Source organism: Phacochoerus africanus, chromosome 4, assembly GCF_016906955.1.
Source record: "Phacochoerus africanus isolate WHEZ1 chromosome 4, ROS_Pafr_v1, whole genome shotgun sequence".
NCBI classification, from domain to species: Eukaryota; Metazoa; Chordata; class Mammalia; order Artiodactyla; family Suidae; genus Phacochoerus; species Phacochoerus africanus.
In genome coordinates, this window is record NC_062547.1 from 7,800,445 (window position 1) to 7,815,092 (window position 14,648).

Genomic DNA, 14,648 nt, shown 5'->3' on the forward strand with positions numbered 1-14,648 from the left:
ACAAATTGGGGCGGTATTTCCGTTCCTTCACCGAAAGCGAGGACGAGGTGGCGAGGGGAGGGAAACGATGGTGTCAGGCGCCTGTATGCGAGTAAAACATTTTTATCTTGCATGCAAGGAAGGCTCCTGCATCCCCGCTGTTTTACACGTAATTCGCATTGTACACGATTTGTAGCAATTGGAGGTCTGTCAGCCAAAACCACTGGGCCTGCGTCATAGCAAGCTCCTGCTGAGATGCTTCCGGGAGCCGCGCGTGATCCCACCCGACTTCTTCTCCCGGGAGCGCGAGAAGTTCCAGCAAGTTCGCTGTTTCCGCTCCTCCCACATGTCCAATAGGCTAGAGCGGAGCGGCCGGGAAGTGACGCCAGCGGGGTCCGGGCTCTTTCCGGTTCGGGCTTGGCGAGAGCGCGTTGTGGCGACATGAAGCTGCTCACCCACAACTTGCTGAGCTCGCATGTGCGGGGGGTGGGGACCCGTGGCTTCCCACTGCGTCTCCAGGTACCTGCTGTCGGGGGCGACCTCAGGCCCCCTCTCCCGGGCGCGGGGTGGGGGGGCGACTAGGAAAACCAGGATCCGGGCTTTGTCTGACTAAAGTCTCTCCGCCCCGCAGGCCACCGAGGTCCGCATCAACCCCGTCGAGTTCAACCCGGACTTCGTGGCGCGTATGATACCCAAAGTAGAGTGGGCGGCGCTTCTGGAGGCGGCCGACACCGTGAGGACCCTCCCTCCCCTGCACGTCCTCGGGGGTGGTGTCCCTGCAGCCCTGTACACCAGGCCAAGGAGCCTGGCCTCGGGGCGAGGGTCGGGGATCCCCAGAGATGATTTAGGCGTCTTGCCCACAGTTGCATCTGGTCGAGGTGCCCAAAGAGCCGATTCAGGGATACGAGCACGATGAGACATTCCTGAGGAAGATGCACCACGTGTTGCTGGAGGTGAGAACCGGCCTGTCACTTGCTTTGCAGCTGTGTACTCACACCTGGAGGCTGCCAGTGCTCAGCTTTGTAACCCTTTTCCCGCAGGTGGATGTGTTGGAGGGCACCCTGCAGTGCCCAGAGTCTGGACGTTTATTTCCCATCAGCCGTGGGATCCCCAATATGCTGCTGACGGATGAGGAAACCAAGACCTGACACCGTGCCGGGCACCAGTTTGTCATTCTGTGACCGTGTGTGTTTTTGTGTACATAAGTCTTGTTTGCTAGTTCTGTCCTTTGTATCCCCGACCCCGGGCCCAGTGACACACCAAACACAGTGTTATTGAGCTTGATATTATATTCTTTTTTCTCATTAAAGGTTCAAAACCAAAAGCGGTTTCTCTTTGCAGCAAATATACATTAAAATAGAGTCTCTGTACAGCCAAGGGCTCTGGGCCCTGGCTTGCCCCATGTCCCTGCGCCTCCCTGGCCAAACCCAAAAATAAATATAGTGTTATTGCTCTGCAGGGCATAGAGGCAGTGCTCTCCCTACCCCCTGAGGAGGCTGGGTGGGAGCTGATGGGGGAGCCCTGGCCACCTCAGGGGTCCAGGGGCTGGAGCCTGCTTGGAGTTATTGCTTCAAGGGGGGGGGGGGCAGTAATGCCCAATGCAAATGATGAGGAGAAGAGCGAAGAGAGCAGGGGCCTTTGCTCTCCAAATCCCCCTCTGGTCTGGAGAGGAAGTCGGAATAAGCAGCAGCAAAAGCTTCACCCACTGGGAGACCGTGGCCTCCACTCCCTTCCCTCCCTGAGATCAGGCGTCTGCTCCCCCCCAACCACACACACAAACATGTCCCCTGCAGCCCCCTATGGCTTCCGCAAGGCCCCCTACACTCTGGGGGCACGTTATGGCTTGCGAGGGGCAGCACTGTGCCCAGAGCCTGGGCACGCACTTTGCCAGCTTCTAACACCCCCTGGGAGGGGGGAGGGGAGGGCGTAGGGCCTGCTCCCAGGGGCTGATGGGGTTGCCCTGGCCCTGCCAGCAGGCTGTGGCACTGCCCAGACCCTAGCTCTGCCCCTCCGGGTGGACCCCATGCTGAGCGGGTCCTGCCAGCACCCCCACCCGTGCCCAGCCCTTGCCTCAGTCCATCATGGCCTCGAGCATCTCCAAGAACAGCTTGTGCATGGGCACCTTGCCCTCCAGCTTCACCCCATAGAAATGGGCCAGCACTTTGCCCGCTGTCTGGCGAAGGAGTGGCAGCGTGAGCAGCAGCCTGCCTGCCCGCCGCCGCTCAGCCCCGCCTCCGGGGCCTGCCCGGCCAGCTTCATACTCCAGCAGGGCCTCATGCAGAGCTTCTCGCAGCTGCTCCACAGCCTCAGCATCTTCAATGTGCACAGAGTCTGGGAGGAGAGGCAAGAGCCGCTGATTCCAGAAAGGGCAGAGCCATATCTCTGGGTACTGCTGGATAGGGACCCAGGCAGGACCCAGACAAGGATTTGCTGGGGCTCCACTCACTGCGCCTGCCCATGAGCCTGGGCCCACCCTTTCTCCCTGAGGTGCAGCCTCCTATCCCCATCACTTCCCTCCCCCTAAATGGTTCACCTCTCTGCAGAAGGAGGGGCACTAGGGCTCAACTCCTACCTGCGGTTTCTGGGCCTGCCCTTGCCTGGCTTTGTGACTTTCAGCACATCACTCTTCTTCCCTAAGCCTCAGTTTTCCTTGTCTGCAAAATGGGACTGTGCCACCATCAGTGTTAACAACCCCAGGGCCTTATGGAAACACCTGTCAGCAGCTGCCCCAGACTCACCTGAGTTGGCAAGGGCCAGGGCCTTGAGCAAAACATACTCCTCACGCTCCAGCCGCAGGGCCTGCAGTCGCCGCACCAGTTGCAGCAAGGCAGCCCCCAGTTCCCCCAGGCCAGCTGCTCGGGCCCCCTCTTCATCCAGGACCAGGTCCTCAGCAAAGGCCAGCTCGTCCTGCAGTGGCAGTGAGCGCTGGGCCACACCCAACACCAATACCTCCATCCACACGCTCTGCAGTACTGACATCTGGTCAGACAGTGACAGCGACGAGAAGCCTGGAGGGCAGTGGGGAGCAGACCTGGCTGAGCAAGTGCACCAGAGCCAGGGGTGGCCTGACCTACCCAGGGGAGCCGCCCACATCACCTGGGCCCTTTACCTGGGATGCTCTTGGCCCAGCTGATGGTGACCACAATCTCTCGGTCGAAGAGGTCACAGAGGGTAGCCACGGCTGGGAGGTGTCCATCAGGGCCCGCGGGGTCAGGCATGGCATACAGCTTCTCAGGCTCAACCACCAGCAGGTGGGACACCAGTGCATTCACCGGGGCTGCAGTGACAGGTGGAAGGAGCGCTCAAATTCATCACCTTGCCGACCCTTCAAGGTCAAGCATCTTCCCGGAGTCAGTCCCCCAGTGGCCTTCTTCAGTAGCCACTGGCCAGCCAGGCTCAGACACCTCCCTCTGGGAAGGGCCACACCAAACCTCCCAGGGCCGGTTCTGAGTGTTAGAAAAAACTTCCCTGCTCCCAGCTGTGCTGTTCCAGGTGTGACACAAAAAAGGTCTCTGGGTTTGTTTTTGTTTTTCTAGGGCCACACAGCATATGGAGGTTCTGAGGCTAGGTGTTGAATCAGAGCTGCAGCTGCTGGCCTACACCACAGCCACAGCAACGCCAGATCCGAGCCAAGCCGCATCTGCAACCTACACCACAGCTCACGGCAACGCCGGATCCTTAACCCACTTAACGAGGCCAAGGATCGAACCCACATCCTCATGGATCCTGATCGGGTTTGTCACCACTGAGCCACGACAGGAACTCCAAAAAAAGGGTATTTTGGGGTCCCAGGGCCCAAGATGACATCAGACAGGCCTCCCATGTCTGAAACCCACCCCAACCCCAGAGTCCCAAGGACCCCGCGGTGTTCTCACCTGTCTTCCGAGGGCCTCCAGCTACTGCCAGAGGTCCAGCAGGGAAGGGGCCCGGGAAGGGCAGCGGGTCCACCTCTGGCCGCCGCTTGTACTTCTGTCGCCCACCCCGGACACGGTCCAGACGTACCCCTTGAATTGTAGAACAGGGCTGTGTCCATGGGGCTGGGCTGGCTTCCTGTGCAGAGCCCGCCTGCCCAGCCCAGTCCACCAGAACTTCCCGGGCCTTGCCCAGCACCCCCCACCCTGCCCAGGCCCCGGCCGGCGCTCACCCTCCTTGAGCATGCCCACCCGCAGGCACTTGGTGAAGCGACAGGCCTGGCAGGCCTTGCGTCTCCGCTTGGTGATCTCGCACTCATTGGAGGCCGGACAGCTGTACTCGATGCTCCCTGCCAGGAAGAGGCAGGGCTCCAGTGGCAGCCTCCCGGAGCCCGGAGGGGACCCAGCAGACAGCAGAGCCCTGACTCAGCCCGGACAAGCGCCGGTCTGGGGAGAGCAGGAGTGCCATGAGTGGGACGGGGAAGCCGGGGGCAGGAAGGGGCAAGGCCGCAGGGCTGGCACCAGGGGAGTCAGGCTGCATCGGGCCCAAGCCTCTTGTCAAGTCACACCTCTGGGCTGTCCTGCCCTCATCTGCTTTCAAGGGACACAGTGGCCTCCACACTGCTACACCCAGCAGTCTATTCCTGTCCTCATCTTTCTTGGCCTAAAGACGGTCACTCCTAGAAACACCTCGACACTTTGCTTCTTTGGCTTCTGCTTCTAGGACACCACACTCCTGGGCTTCCTCGCATCTCATGGCCATTTGCTGGTTTCTGTGCATCTACCCGCGGTCCTTCCACGGAAGAGCCCCAGGGCTGACCTCCGACCTCACGTCCACTGACTCACTCCCATGGTGAGCTCACCCAGTCGTGGGCTTTCAAATCTGTAGCTCTAGGAGTTCCCACCGTGGTGCTGCGGAAACGAATCCAACTAGGAACCATGAGGTTGCAGGTTCGATCCCTGGCCTCGCTCAATGGGTTAAGGATCTGGCGTTGCCGTGAGCTGTGGTGTAGGGCACAGACGTGGCTCGGATCTGGCATTGCTGTGGCTGTGGTGTAGGTCAGCAGCCGTAGCTCCGATTAGACCCCTAGCCTGGGAACCTCCATATGCCAAAGTGTGACCCTAAAAGGACAAAAGACAAAAGACAAAAACAAAAAAACAAAAAAAAAACTATCACTAGTCTAGACCTGCCTGACCTCTAGGCACAAATCCTAATGCCTCCTGGGCATCTTGCATGTCTAGAAGGCACTGCCAACTTAGCCCGTCCTAAATGGGCCCTGGATCTACCCCTCCATCCGCAAACCCAGTTGTCCACCTGCTCAAGTATAAACCCAGGAGACGGGAGTTCTCGTTGTGGTGCAGCAGAAACGATTCCAATTAGGATGCATGAGGCTTCGGGTTCGATCCCAGGCTTTACTCGGTGAGTTAAGGATCTGGCGTTGCCGTGAGCTGTGGTGTAGGCCAGCAGCTGTAGCTGCAATTCAACCTCTGGCCCGAGAACTTCCACATGCTGCGAGTTCAGCCCTAAAAAGCAAAGCAAAAAAAAAAAAAGGCAAAAAAAGCAATCCAGGAGACATCTGATTCCTCTCTCCTACTCCAAATCCATTGACAGATCCTGGGGGGTTTTACCTCTTAACAGGTGCAGAACCTACCCCCTCTGCCCCTGGCAACTGTTTGTTTTGTTTTGTCTTTAGTGGCCACATCTGTGACATATGGAAGTTCCCCAGCCAGGGACTGAATGTGAGGCGCAGCTGCAACCTACACTGCAGCTGTGGCAACACTGGATCCTTTAGCCCACTGCACCAGGCCAGGGATTGAACCCGTGCCTCTGCAGTGACCTGAGCTGCTGCAGTTGGATTCTTAACCCCCTGCACCACAGCAGGAACTCCCCTGGCAGCTGTCTCTATCCTTGACCAGGCACTGTCACCTCCCCTCCTGCTCTCTCTCCTTCAGCTACTCACAACAGATGCATCCTATTCAACCTAAGTCATATCCTGCGCCCCCACCCCCCGCTCCAAACCCGCCAGTAATTTCCCCTCACAGAGCAAAAGCCCAGGCGAACCCCATGGCCTATGAGGCCTATGCCCCTGGTCCTCGCCGCCTTTTTTTTTGTTTTGTCTTTCTAGGGCCACACCCACGGCATATGGAGGTTCCCAGGTTAGGGGTCCAATCGGACCTACAGCTGTCGGCCTACGCCAGAGCCACAGCAACGTGGGATACGAGCCACATCTGCGACCCACACCACAGCTCACGGCAATGCTGGATGCTTAACCCACTGAACGAGGCCAGGGATCGAACCTGCATCCTCACAGATGCTGGTTGGGTTGGTTACCTGCTGAGCCACAATGGGAACCCCCCGCTTGCCACCTTTCTGACCTCACCCCCCTCTGCACTCTGCTGGGTTCAGGGGGCTGACTTAGTGCTCCTCAAACAGGCCCAGCCTTAGGGAGCGCTGCCCCCTGGAAGGAGAATGCCAGAGGGCCCGGCGCAGACAGCCCGGCCACTTGCCCCTGCTTTATGGTTTCTCATCAGCTCTTGGCACCGTCTTATCAGCTCCATATGTTTATCTTCTTTGTTTTCTGTCTATCCACTTTAGTGTCTGCTCCGTGAGGGCCAGGACTGTCCCCAGCACTAGGAACAGGGTCTGGCTGAATGAATGAATGTGAGGCGGCCCTCCCGGCCTCACAGGGCTACAGCAAGGACTTCATGACACAACCAGCCGCCAAGCCCCTAGTGCATTTCTCCCCACAGCCTGCTTTCTCCCACGCCCTACTGGGGCTCCTTCGGCTCTCAAGACACCTCCTCCGGGAGGCCCTCCAGAGCCGCAGACCCAGGTTCCCTGGCTCACACCCTGCTCTTTGCCCTCTTACCACCACTGTGCTGTAACAAAGGTGTGCAGTTCATCGCTTTCTCTCTCTCCCTTCTGCTGGAACAGAAACCACTTGAGGAGAGAAGCGGCCCTGCCTTAGTCCCAGCTACGTCCCCATACCTGGAACCGTGGCCAGGACAGCAGAGCACATGTATGCAAAGAGCAAGGATCCTGGAAGCTGCCTGGGGCCCATCCTGAGGCTGCCCCTTGCCAACTGTGTGCCCCTGGGCATGGTCCACACCTAAGCCTGTTTTCCCACTGGTAAAACTGGGATGATTAAAAACTCTTTCTTACAAAGGTGAGGGTGAAAACTAAACGGGATCACCAAGGGAGGGTGTTTCCCATGGCTCGCAGCCCCTTAAATGCTCAATAAATGATCGCGATTTATGGCTGGTGCTTGACAAATATTTATCAACAGGGAACGAAGGGTCCCAGGGTAGGGAGTAGACACCTGGACCTGGACCCGGACCCGGACCCAGACCCGGATCTGTTGGCTCACTGGTCTCCAGAGCCAGAGGGAGCACAGAGCTTTTAGACTAGTGGGTCTCAGCCAAGTCACAACTTGCTAGAATGTCACAATCCATCAGGAGGCAGCTGTCCAAAGTTCAGTTATTAGTAATATAAGCAGAGGCAGAGTCTCGCCTTTCTGAGCTTAACTCTGCACCTCAAGTGACTCAACTCCAAATCCTGTTTCTGCCATTTTCTGCCTTGAACAAAGTTTTGAGAACCTCTCTGAGCCACAGTCACAATAGTGCTGGTACCTTAGAAATTGCTCTGTGGGTACTGAGAGCATAAACGTAATAGGCCACAGTGCTTGGCACAGGGGAAGCAATTAAGAAATATTTTCTGGAGGAGTTCCCGCCGTGGCGCAGTGGTTAACGAATCCGACTAGGAACCATGAGGTTGCGGGTTCAGTCCCTGCCCTTGCTCAGTGGGTTAACGATCCGGCGTTGCTGTGAGCTGTGGTGTAGGTTGCAGACGCGGCTCGGATCCCGCGTTGCTGTGGCTCTGGCGTAGGCCGGTGGCTACAGCTCCGATTCGACCCCTAGCCTGGGAACCTCCATATGCCGCGGGAGCGGCCCAAGAAATAGCAACAACAATAACAACAACAAAGACAAAAGACAAAAAGAAAAAAAAAAGAAAAAGAAATGTTTTCTTTTTGGCCACTCCAATAGCATGTGGAAGTTTCTGGGCTAGGGATTGAACCCACGCCACAGCAGCAACCAGAGCCATGGCAGTAACAACTCCAGGTCCTTCACCCACTGAGCCACCAGGGAACTCCCAAAGTAACCAATGGATTATATAAAACATAAGTTACAGGTATATCACAAATAATGTCTGTCATCATCTTGCTCATTCATATTTTGTTATGCTTTCCTGAGTGAAAAAAGCCTCAGCGAGTACTATTAGCAGGGATGTCTAAAGGTCTTTTTAAAGTTAGGTACTGAAATATGATGTAGCCCCTCTCAGTTACCCATATCCTGCCTTTGTGCTGGGGCTGCTTCAGGGAAATCAACCCCAAAGGGGGCATGTTCTCTGCTGACGAGGTCAGGAGCAGGTACAGGCTGCTTCACGCTTTTCAGAGCCACTGTGGAAGGTGCTGGGCCTGTAGTACCCTGAGACCTGGGAGGCATCGTGAGGCCCGCTCTCGTGGCCCACGTCCAATCCATCAACATATTCTGGTGGCTTTATTTAACTCTTAAGGGAAAGGACATTCCTGGGAGGTAGGAGGGCCTGAGAATTTCAGGCTGCCAACCCCAAGTGGTACTGCAGCAGGCTGGAGGCCTACAGACACCCAGCAGGGCACCAATTGGGCAGCGCCAAGCCCAGAGGGCAAAGGGCACAGGAGTGGGGTGGGGGCTCACCCTGGATGGTCCTCTTGAAGAAGGCTTTGCAGGCCTCACAGGATGCCACACCATAGTGGTAGCCGGAGGCCACGTCCCCACAGACCAGGCAGAGGCGTTTGGGCAAGGAGCTGAGCACCAGCTTCCCACTACCCTGCTCGCCAGGCCCAGCCCCCTCCCCATCCTCCTCCTCCTTGTGGCCTGGGAGGCAGCGGGTGGGAGCTGGGCCAGGGGCCAGGGCCACGGGGGGCTCAGTCTCGGTCTCCGAGGAACCTTTGGGGCTGTCAGGGCTGGCTGGCTCTGCCTTGATGTAGAGAGGCTCAATGCCCACCACCTGGCTGGACATGGCGCTGGTCACCTGCGGGAAGAGACCCGTCAGGTCACAGAGAGGCTGGGATGGGGGATGGAGAACCCTGTCACCCTGGTTGCCCAACCCTGGGCCTGGGGCCAGGTTCCAGGCTCAGTGAGAGGGAGGGAGGGGGGGACAGAGTCCAAGGAACGCTGCCCATGAAGAGGGCCCCCCCCAGCTGTTGCCATGGGAACAGAGTCTCCAGAGCGTCCAGGGCCAGTAACACAGCAGGTTTCCCACTCAGGAGCCTGCTGGAGGCTCGGAAACCCCCTGCACCCACCCAGGCAAAGAAGAGCGGGACCTTAGCCCCTAAACAACCTTAAACCCATCTGGAATTCCCGTTTTCTCCAGATGCTGGGGATCTCAGTGACCTCCCCACACCGAGGTATCCTCCGCGAAGGAGTGCAAACTGAGCCACACAAACTCAAGAGCAGTTGATGTGCTCACACCTGGGGTCTCAGGTGTCCTCACCCGCAGACTCACCCTCACACACGATCACTCTGCTGGGCAGTGTCACACCTACACACGCCCCTTCCCAAACCCCAGCTCTCACTCATGCGCCCACGTGCTTTGGCACACTCCTCCAGAAGTACACACCTCATAACAGTCACACTCAAGGCTCATAATCACACTTGCTCACAAACACTCTCACCATGCCCGCCCCCGCCCCCGACAGCACACACACAGGGACATAGACCTTCGTGGAAACACTTTCAGAGCCTTTCACATCTGACACATCTACCCCTCCAGCCCCAGGCACACCAGCGGGCGTGGCTCCACCTCCTTGCACACCCCCCTCCCCCAGCACATTCACTCTTACAGTCCTGCTGTCGCAGAGGCCTCCTCCACGGGGCGCCCCGCCCCCCCAACCTGCGCACACCTACGGGAAGTTGCCTAAAGTTGCTGCGCCTCCCCTCCCCCTCAGCCCGCGGGGGACCTCTATCAGGTTATCAGGAAGTAATGGGGGAGCGCAAAGGAGGAGGAAGTTCTCCCCAGCCAGTGAGATGACCTTTGACCCAGAGAGAAGGGTGGCCCAAAGCCCCTTCGAGCGCCCCCACGTGGTCTCCAAAGCCCCTTCCCAGACCGGGAACCCTTCCCATCTTCCACCCCGACCCGCCCCTGGGACTTCGGCATGCTCCAGGTGCCGGATAGAAAAGAACCCTGCCCGGGGACTGGATCTGAGGCCCAAGCCTGACCCTGGCCAGGACCTGCTGCCCGAGCCAGAGCCAGCCCTGGTCCCAGGCCGGCGTATTAAGACCTGGACGCCAGATCCCGCCCGGACCCTGACCCCATCTGGCTTTCAACTGGGTTCCGACCGCGACCCGGGCCGGTTCCGGAGCCGGACCCCGCCTGGAGCCCGCCCCCCGCCCGCCTCCCTGCCGCGCTCGCACATGGCCCCCGCGCCCCGCCCGCCCACCCCCCAGCGGCGCTCCCCTCCGCCCCCGGACCTGGGGCTCCCGCAGGGCGGGCGGGCAGGCATGGGGGCCGAGCGGCCGGGAGCGCCGGGGTGAGCCGGGGGCCGCGGGCGGCCCCTCCTCCGCCGCCTCCTCGGGCCGCGCCGCCCCGCCGCGCCGCGTCCCCTCACACGGCGGCGCCGCCGGCGGCTTGTAGGACACAAAAGGACATCGCGGCCGCTTCCTACTCCGCTTCCTCCAGCTGACAGCGGGGGCGGGGCTGGCCGTGCGCATGCAAAGCAGGGGGCGGGACCCAGCGCCCTAATGCTAATCAGGCAAGCGGGGCGGGCAGCGCCTGCGTGCCCGGACAAGTGGGGCGGAGCCAGCGAAGTTAGTGGGTGGGCCTTTATGAAGGTCCCCACCCCGCCGCCGCAGTTCCCGAGTGGCGCACTTGCTTGCGTACTCGGCCGCTAGCGGGGCGTGGCCAAAGGAGACGCGGAGCGACTCCCGGAGTGGGTGGGGCCAGGAGCGTTCTCACGTAAAGAAGGAGGCGGGGCGCGCTGTGCGTTAGAGGAATGGGAAAGGTGGTTCGGTGGCAGCCGCTGCGGGGCCGAGAGACGACGTACATATGTAAATGAGAGGGCGGGACGAGTGCAGAGGCTGGGTATCTGCATATGCATGAAAGGCGGAGCCTAACAGCCCAAGTTACAAGGGAGGTGGTGCCCGTTTCCCTTTTCCCCCTTCCCCAAGATAACACCATCAGGGCACTTGGACCGCACACCCAAATATTCGCACAAAGCTGCCGAACCTGGGGTGAGAGAAGCAGACATAAAACATACAAGAAGTCCTGGATTTCGAGTCCCTGGAAGGCGGAGCCGATAGGGCCCGGACGGAGAACGCTCAAGGTCACTGCGGTGACCAAGTGAAGGTCACAGGGAAAGGCGGGGCCACGTGCTTCTGCCTCACACGAGCAGCCACGCATTGACTCACGGACCATGTACAGACTCTTTTTATTTCTCTAGGACTCAAATTCCAAGTGAACAGGGTCAGGCTTGGATCTGGGGACGGGACAGGGACCAGGGACGGAGACGGGCGGTCACGCGAGCCCGAGGCAGTGCTCTTCAGAGCCCCGCTACGTTCATCCTCTTGTTCCGGCGCCTCTTGAGCCCCTCGATGTATCGCTGCAGCTGGTTGGTCAGAAAGTGGTCCCGGCCGATCTCCGACCGGTAGCCTACAGAGCAGAGCTCCACTCAGGGCAGTAAGCAGGGGCATGGCTTCCCGCAGCCAGTCTATATAGGTTTGGGGAACTTTGGAACTCCGGGTACTGGGACCTGCCGGTTTTGTTTGTTTAAAATGGTCGAGTCATAGACCATTACTCCAAACAGATGGTGGATTCAGAGCAGGATGGGGGTGTTGCCATGAAGGATGTGTGAGGAAGCTAAGTTTAGATAAGATAGATGTTGCTGGCCTGAACTAGGGCACTGGGAGAAGGCAGCTCTTCGGACACCTCTTGGACCACCCACTCTAAGTTATTAGTCCTCCCCATCCCACCCCCACATTCATAAGGTAAGCGGAGCAAACCAAAGGAAGTTTGTTCAAATAATCCACTGTCCAAAGGCTCCTCACAGCACCCACAGAGGGGCCAAGGCCCTACAAAGGCTGTCATTCCCAATGGGCAAGAGGAAAAATGCAGAAATGGCCTTAGAAAAGCCACATCAGGTAGAGGGGCTGCACTAAGGCTAGAGCCCAGGCCCCTGACAGTCTCGCCATGTTCTTCCCACTGGGTCTCCCTGTGGTCAGTCTCCTAACTTTTTACGTTTCGTGGGGCTTCTGGAATATTTATGGGTGGTAAGGAAATCTGACAAAGGAAACACATTCTGAAACCCCACTCTCACAGGCCCAAACCCTGCAAAATCTCCCAGGGTCTCTTGTGGGAGCCCTGGGGGGGCGGGGGCTTACTCCGGAGGGCTTTGGTGAGGATTTCCAGAGCTTCGTTCTCCATGAGTACAGTCAGGGGCAGGGGCAGCTGAAGAGGCAGCAAGAGGCTCAGATGGCCAGGGGACCCCAGCTCCACTTGCAGCTGAAATGCCCCACCTGCTCCCTCCAGCCCCAAGACCCCCACCCTGCAAAGCACCTCCATCCACCCTTCCACCCCTGAACCCCCAACTCCCATCCCCCCTAAACTCCCCGATTCCTCCCCCCCCCCCGGGGGGGAGAGGTTGCCTCCAACCCTGTGCTGCTGCTCCACCCAGTAGGCTCGATGGGGTGTATACTTCGGGATATTGAGCGATGACATTGAGGAAGAATTTTCTGGGAGAAGAGAGAAGAGGGATAAGTCATCTGCAAACTTCAGGGACTTCCCTGGAGCAGAGGCGATGTGTAGGTAGCCATGTGGCAGTGGAAGGGGAGTGACCTTCAGAGACCAACTCCAGGTGCCTCTTGAGTAAAAACAGTTTGGGGAGTTGCCATCGTGGCTCAGCAGAAACCAATCCATGAGGACACAGGTTCAATCCCTGGCCTCACTCAGTGGGTTAAGGACCCAGCGTTGCTCTGAGCTGTAGTGTAGGTCTCAGATGCAGCTCAGATCCTGAATTGCTGTGGCTGTGGTGTGGGCTGGCAGCTACAGCTCTGATTGACCCCTAGCCTGGGAACCTCCATATGCCTTGGGTGCAGCCCTAAAAAGACAAAAGAAGGAAATAGTATGGGACAGTGGTTTACAAGCCTCAGCTTTGTTGTCCCACCCTCCAGTGTCCCAGTTCTGACTGCCCCACTGTGTGAGACTTAGGGCCAGTGACTGACTTGCTGACCCTCCGGGTCTTCAATTTTATGATAGAATAATAAAAATGAAGTTTAAAGGTGATGAAGCCTAGTGTCTGGCACAACAGTAAGTGCTCAGTCAAAGGCAGTTATGTTGTTATCTGTTCCGATTCCCTGATGAAAGGCTGGAGAGCAGAGGTGGTAGGGAGAAGGGGGAGGCTCGGCCCAAACAGCGCCCAGCACAAAGGAGGAAGTAAACACTTTAAAACTGTAGCCAATGACTGAATGAATGAAAGACAAGCACTTTCTCAAACAGCGCAGGTCCACAGAAAAGGTATTAACTCCCTCCTCTCAACCATCTCTGGGATCCCATTCAAAGCACAGGTCCTACCGCGCTGCCTGTGCTCATTTTCATGCTCGTCTCTGTGGCCCCAGGACTTTGTATGACGCCTGCCCAGTAGGGGGCGTTCCTAGAACGTCTGCTTGATTTACAGTTTGAAAGATAGGCGTTGGCGCCCCTTTCAAGGAATCCTAGCAACTTGGTCCTATAGTTTCCCCCCATTTCCCAACAATAGAAATTGAGGTTCTGGCCAGCCCCCTGCCCGGTGAGACCACACTGACCTGAGTCGATCCTGGAGTCGTCGTCCCCGTCCTCTAAAGTGCTTCCCGGGGAGCTGCCGCGGTGCATCTCCAGCTCCATCAAGGGGTGCTCGTCCAGCTCTTCTGGCTTGAAGTCGTCCTTGTCCCCTCCGTCATCCAATTCTTCCCAGCCCCCATCCGAGTCGTGGCCGGCCTTCTGATGGTACCACCCGCCATCCTTGCTGCCTAGACTGTTGCCCTCCAGTTCCGGGTCCTCGCAGACAGTGGGCAGTTGCACACTCAGCTTCGGCTGCGACAGCGTCGAGGTGGTCCACAGATTCCGGATGTCCTGCGGGCTCGACGCGCCTGAGCCACGGCGGCCCGAAGACTTGGCCGACGCCTGTGGGCCACATACATCGGAGGAAGCCAAGGAGAATTGGGGAGGGGAGGAAGAGCAAGCTGGAGGCGGGGATCCTGAGCCCAACCGGGGCCAAGACTCTGTCGCGGGGGAAGAGGGGGATTGTTGGGAGCTGCCCTGAGCCGGGACTGAGTGAGAACATAGCCAGGAGCCCAGGCTGGACCTAGGATGAGTCTGGGTGCTGACAGGGTGGGGCGGCCCAGGAAGAGTTCTTACTTTGAAAGGCTTTTCCTCCATGGTTCTGCCCCAACGGACCCAGGCACCACTGGCGTGGAGGAGGGGCTCACGCTCCGGGAAGGGGGAGGGGCAGGGCCCGGTCTGGAATGGCGACGGGGACCTGGCTCTGGGAGACTTCACCCTGCAGCCCTCCGCATTAGATGCCATTGTCCCCCTTCCCTCATCCCCCAATACCAGTAGCTGTACTGAGGATGGACGCAAAGGCCATCTTGGCAGATTCCCATGCCAGACCCTACCGGTAACCTCCAGGCAAAAACACAGGTCCAAGCACAGCCTCGAGCCCCCGCACCTTGACCGACGTGGGTGGGGGT

At 58.5% G+C, this 14,648-nt stretch overlaps 3 protein-coding genes across 3 annotated transcripts; 1 reads left to right on the forward strand and 2 right to left on the reverse strand.

The window, feature by feature from the left end:
* The first annotated feature begins 21 nt into the window (after nt 1-21).
* TRMT112 (tRNA methyltransferase activator subunit 11-2) lies at nt 22-1,303 on the forward strand. Its single transcript, XM_047775393.1, has 4 exons — nt 22-498; nt 611-712; nt 843-932; nt 1,020-1,303. The coding sequence occupies exons 1-4, from the start codon at nt 421-423 to the stop codon at nt 1,125-1,127; spliced, it is 378 nt and encodes a 125-aa protein (XP_047631349.1). The 5' UTR covers nt 22-420; the 3' UTR covers nt 1,128-1,303.
* On the reverse strand, nt 1,251-10,614 carry ESRRA (estrogen related receptor alpha). The gene is made up of 7 exons (XM_047775391.1): nt 10,401-10,614; nt 8,625-8,961; nt 4,124-4,240; nt 3,855-3,983; nt 3,089-3,256; nt 2,718-2,987; nt 1,251-2,310 (listed from the first exon to the last, which is right to left on the reverse strand). Exons 2-7 carry the CDS (start codon nt 8,947-8,949, stop codon nt 2,051-2,053), a joined length of 1,269 nt encoding a protein of 422 aa, XP_047631347.1. The 5' UTR covers nt 8,950-8,961; nt 10,401-10,614; the 3' UTR covers nt 1,251-2,050.
* A 725-nt stretch (nt 10,615-11,339) lies between these two features.
* Nucleotides 11,340-14,484, reverse strand: CATSPERZ (catsper channel auxiliary subunit zeta). Its single transcript, XM_047775394.1, has 5 exons — nt 14,317-14,484; nt 13,725-14,082; nt 12,577-12,656; nt 12,306-12,372; nt 11,340-11,577 (listed from the first exon to the last, which is right to left on the reverse strand). The coding sequence occupies exons 1-5, from the start codon at nt 14,482-14,484 to the stop codon at nt 11,468-11,470; spliced, it is 783 nt and encodes a 260-aa protein (XP_047631350.1). The 3' UTR covers nt 11,340-11,467.
* Between the last annotated feature and the right edge of the window lie 164 nt (nt 14,485-14,648).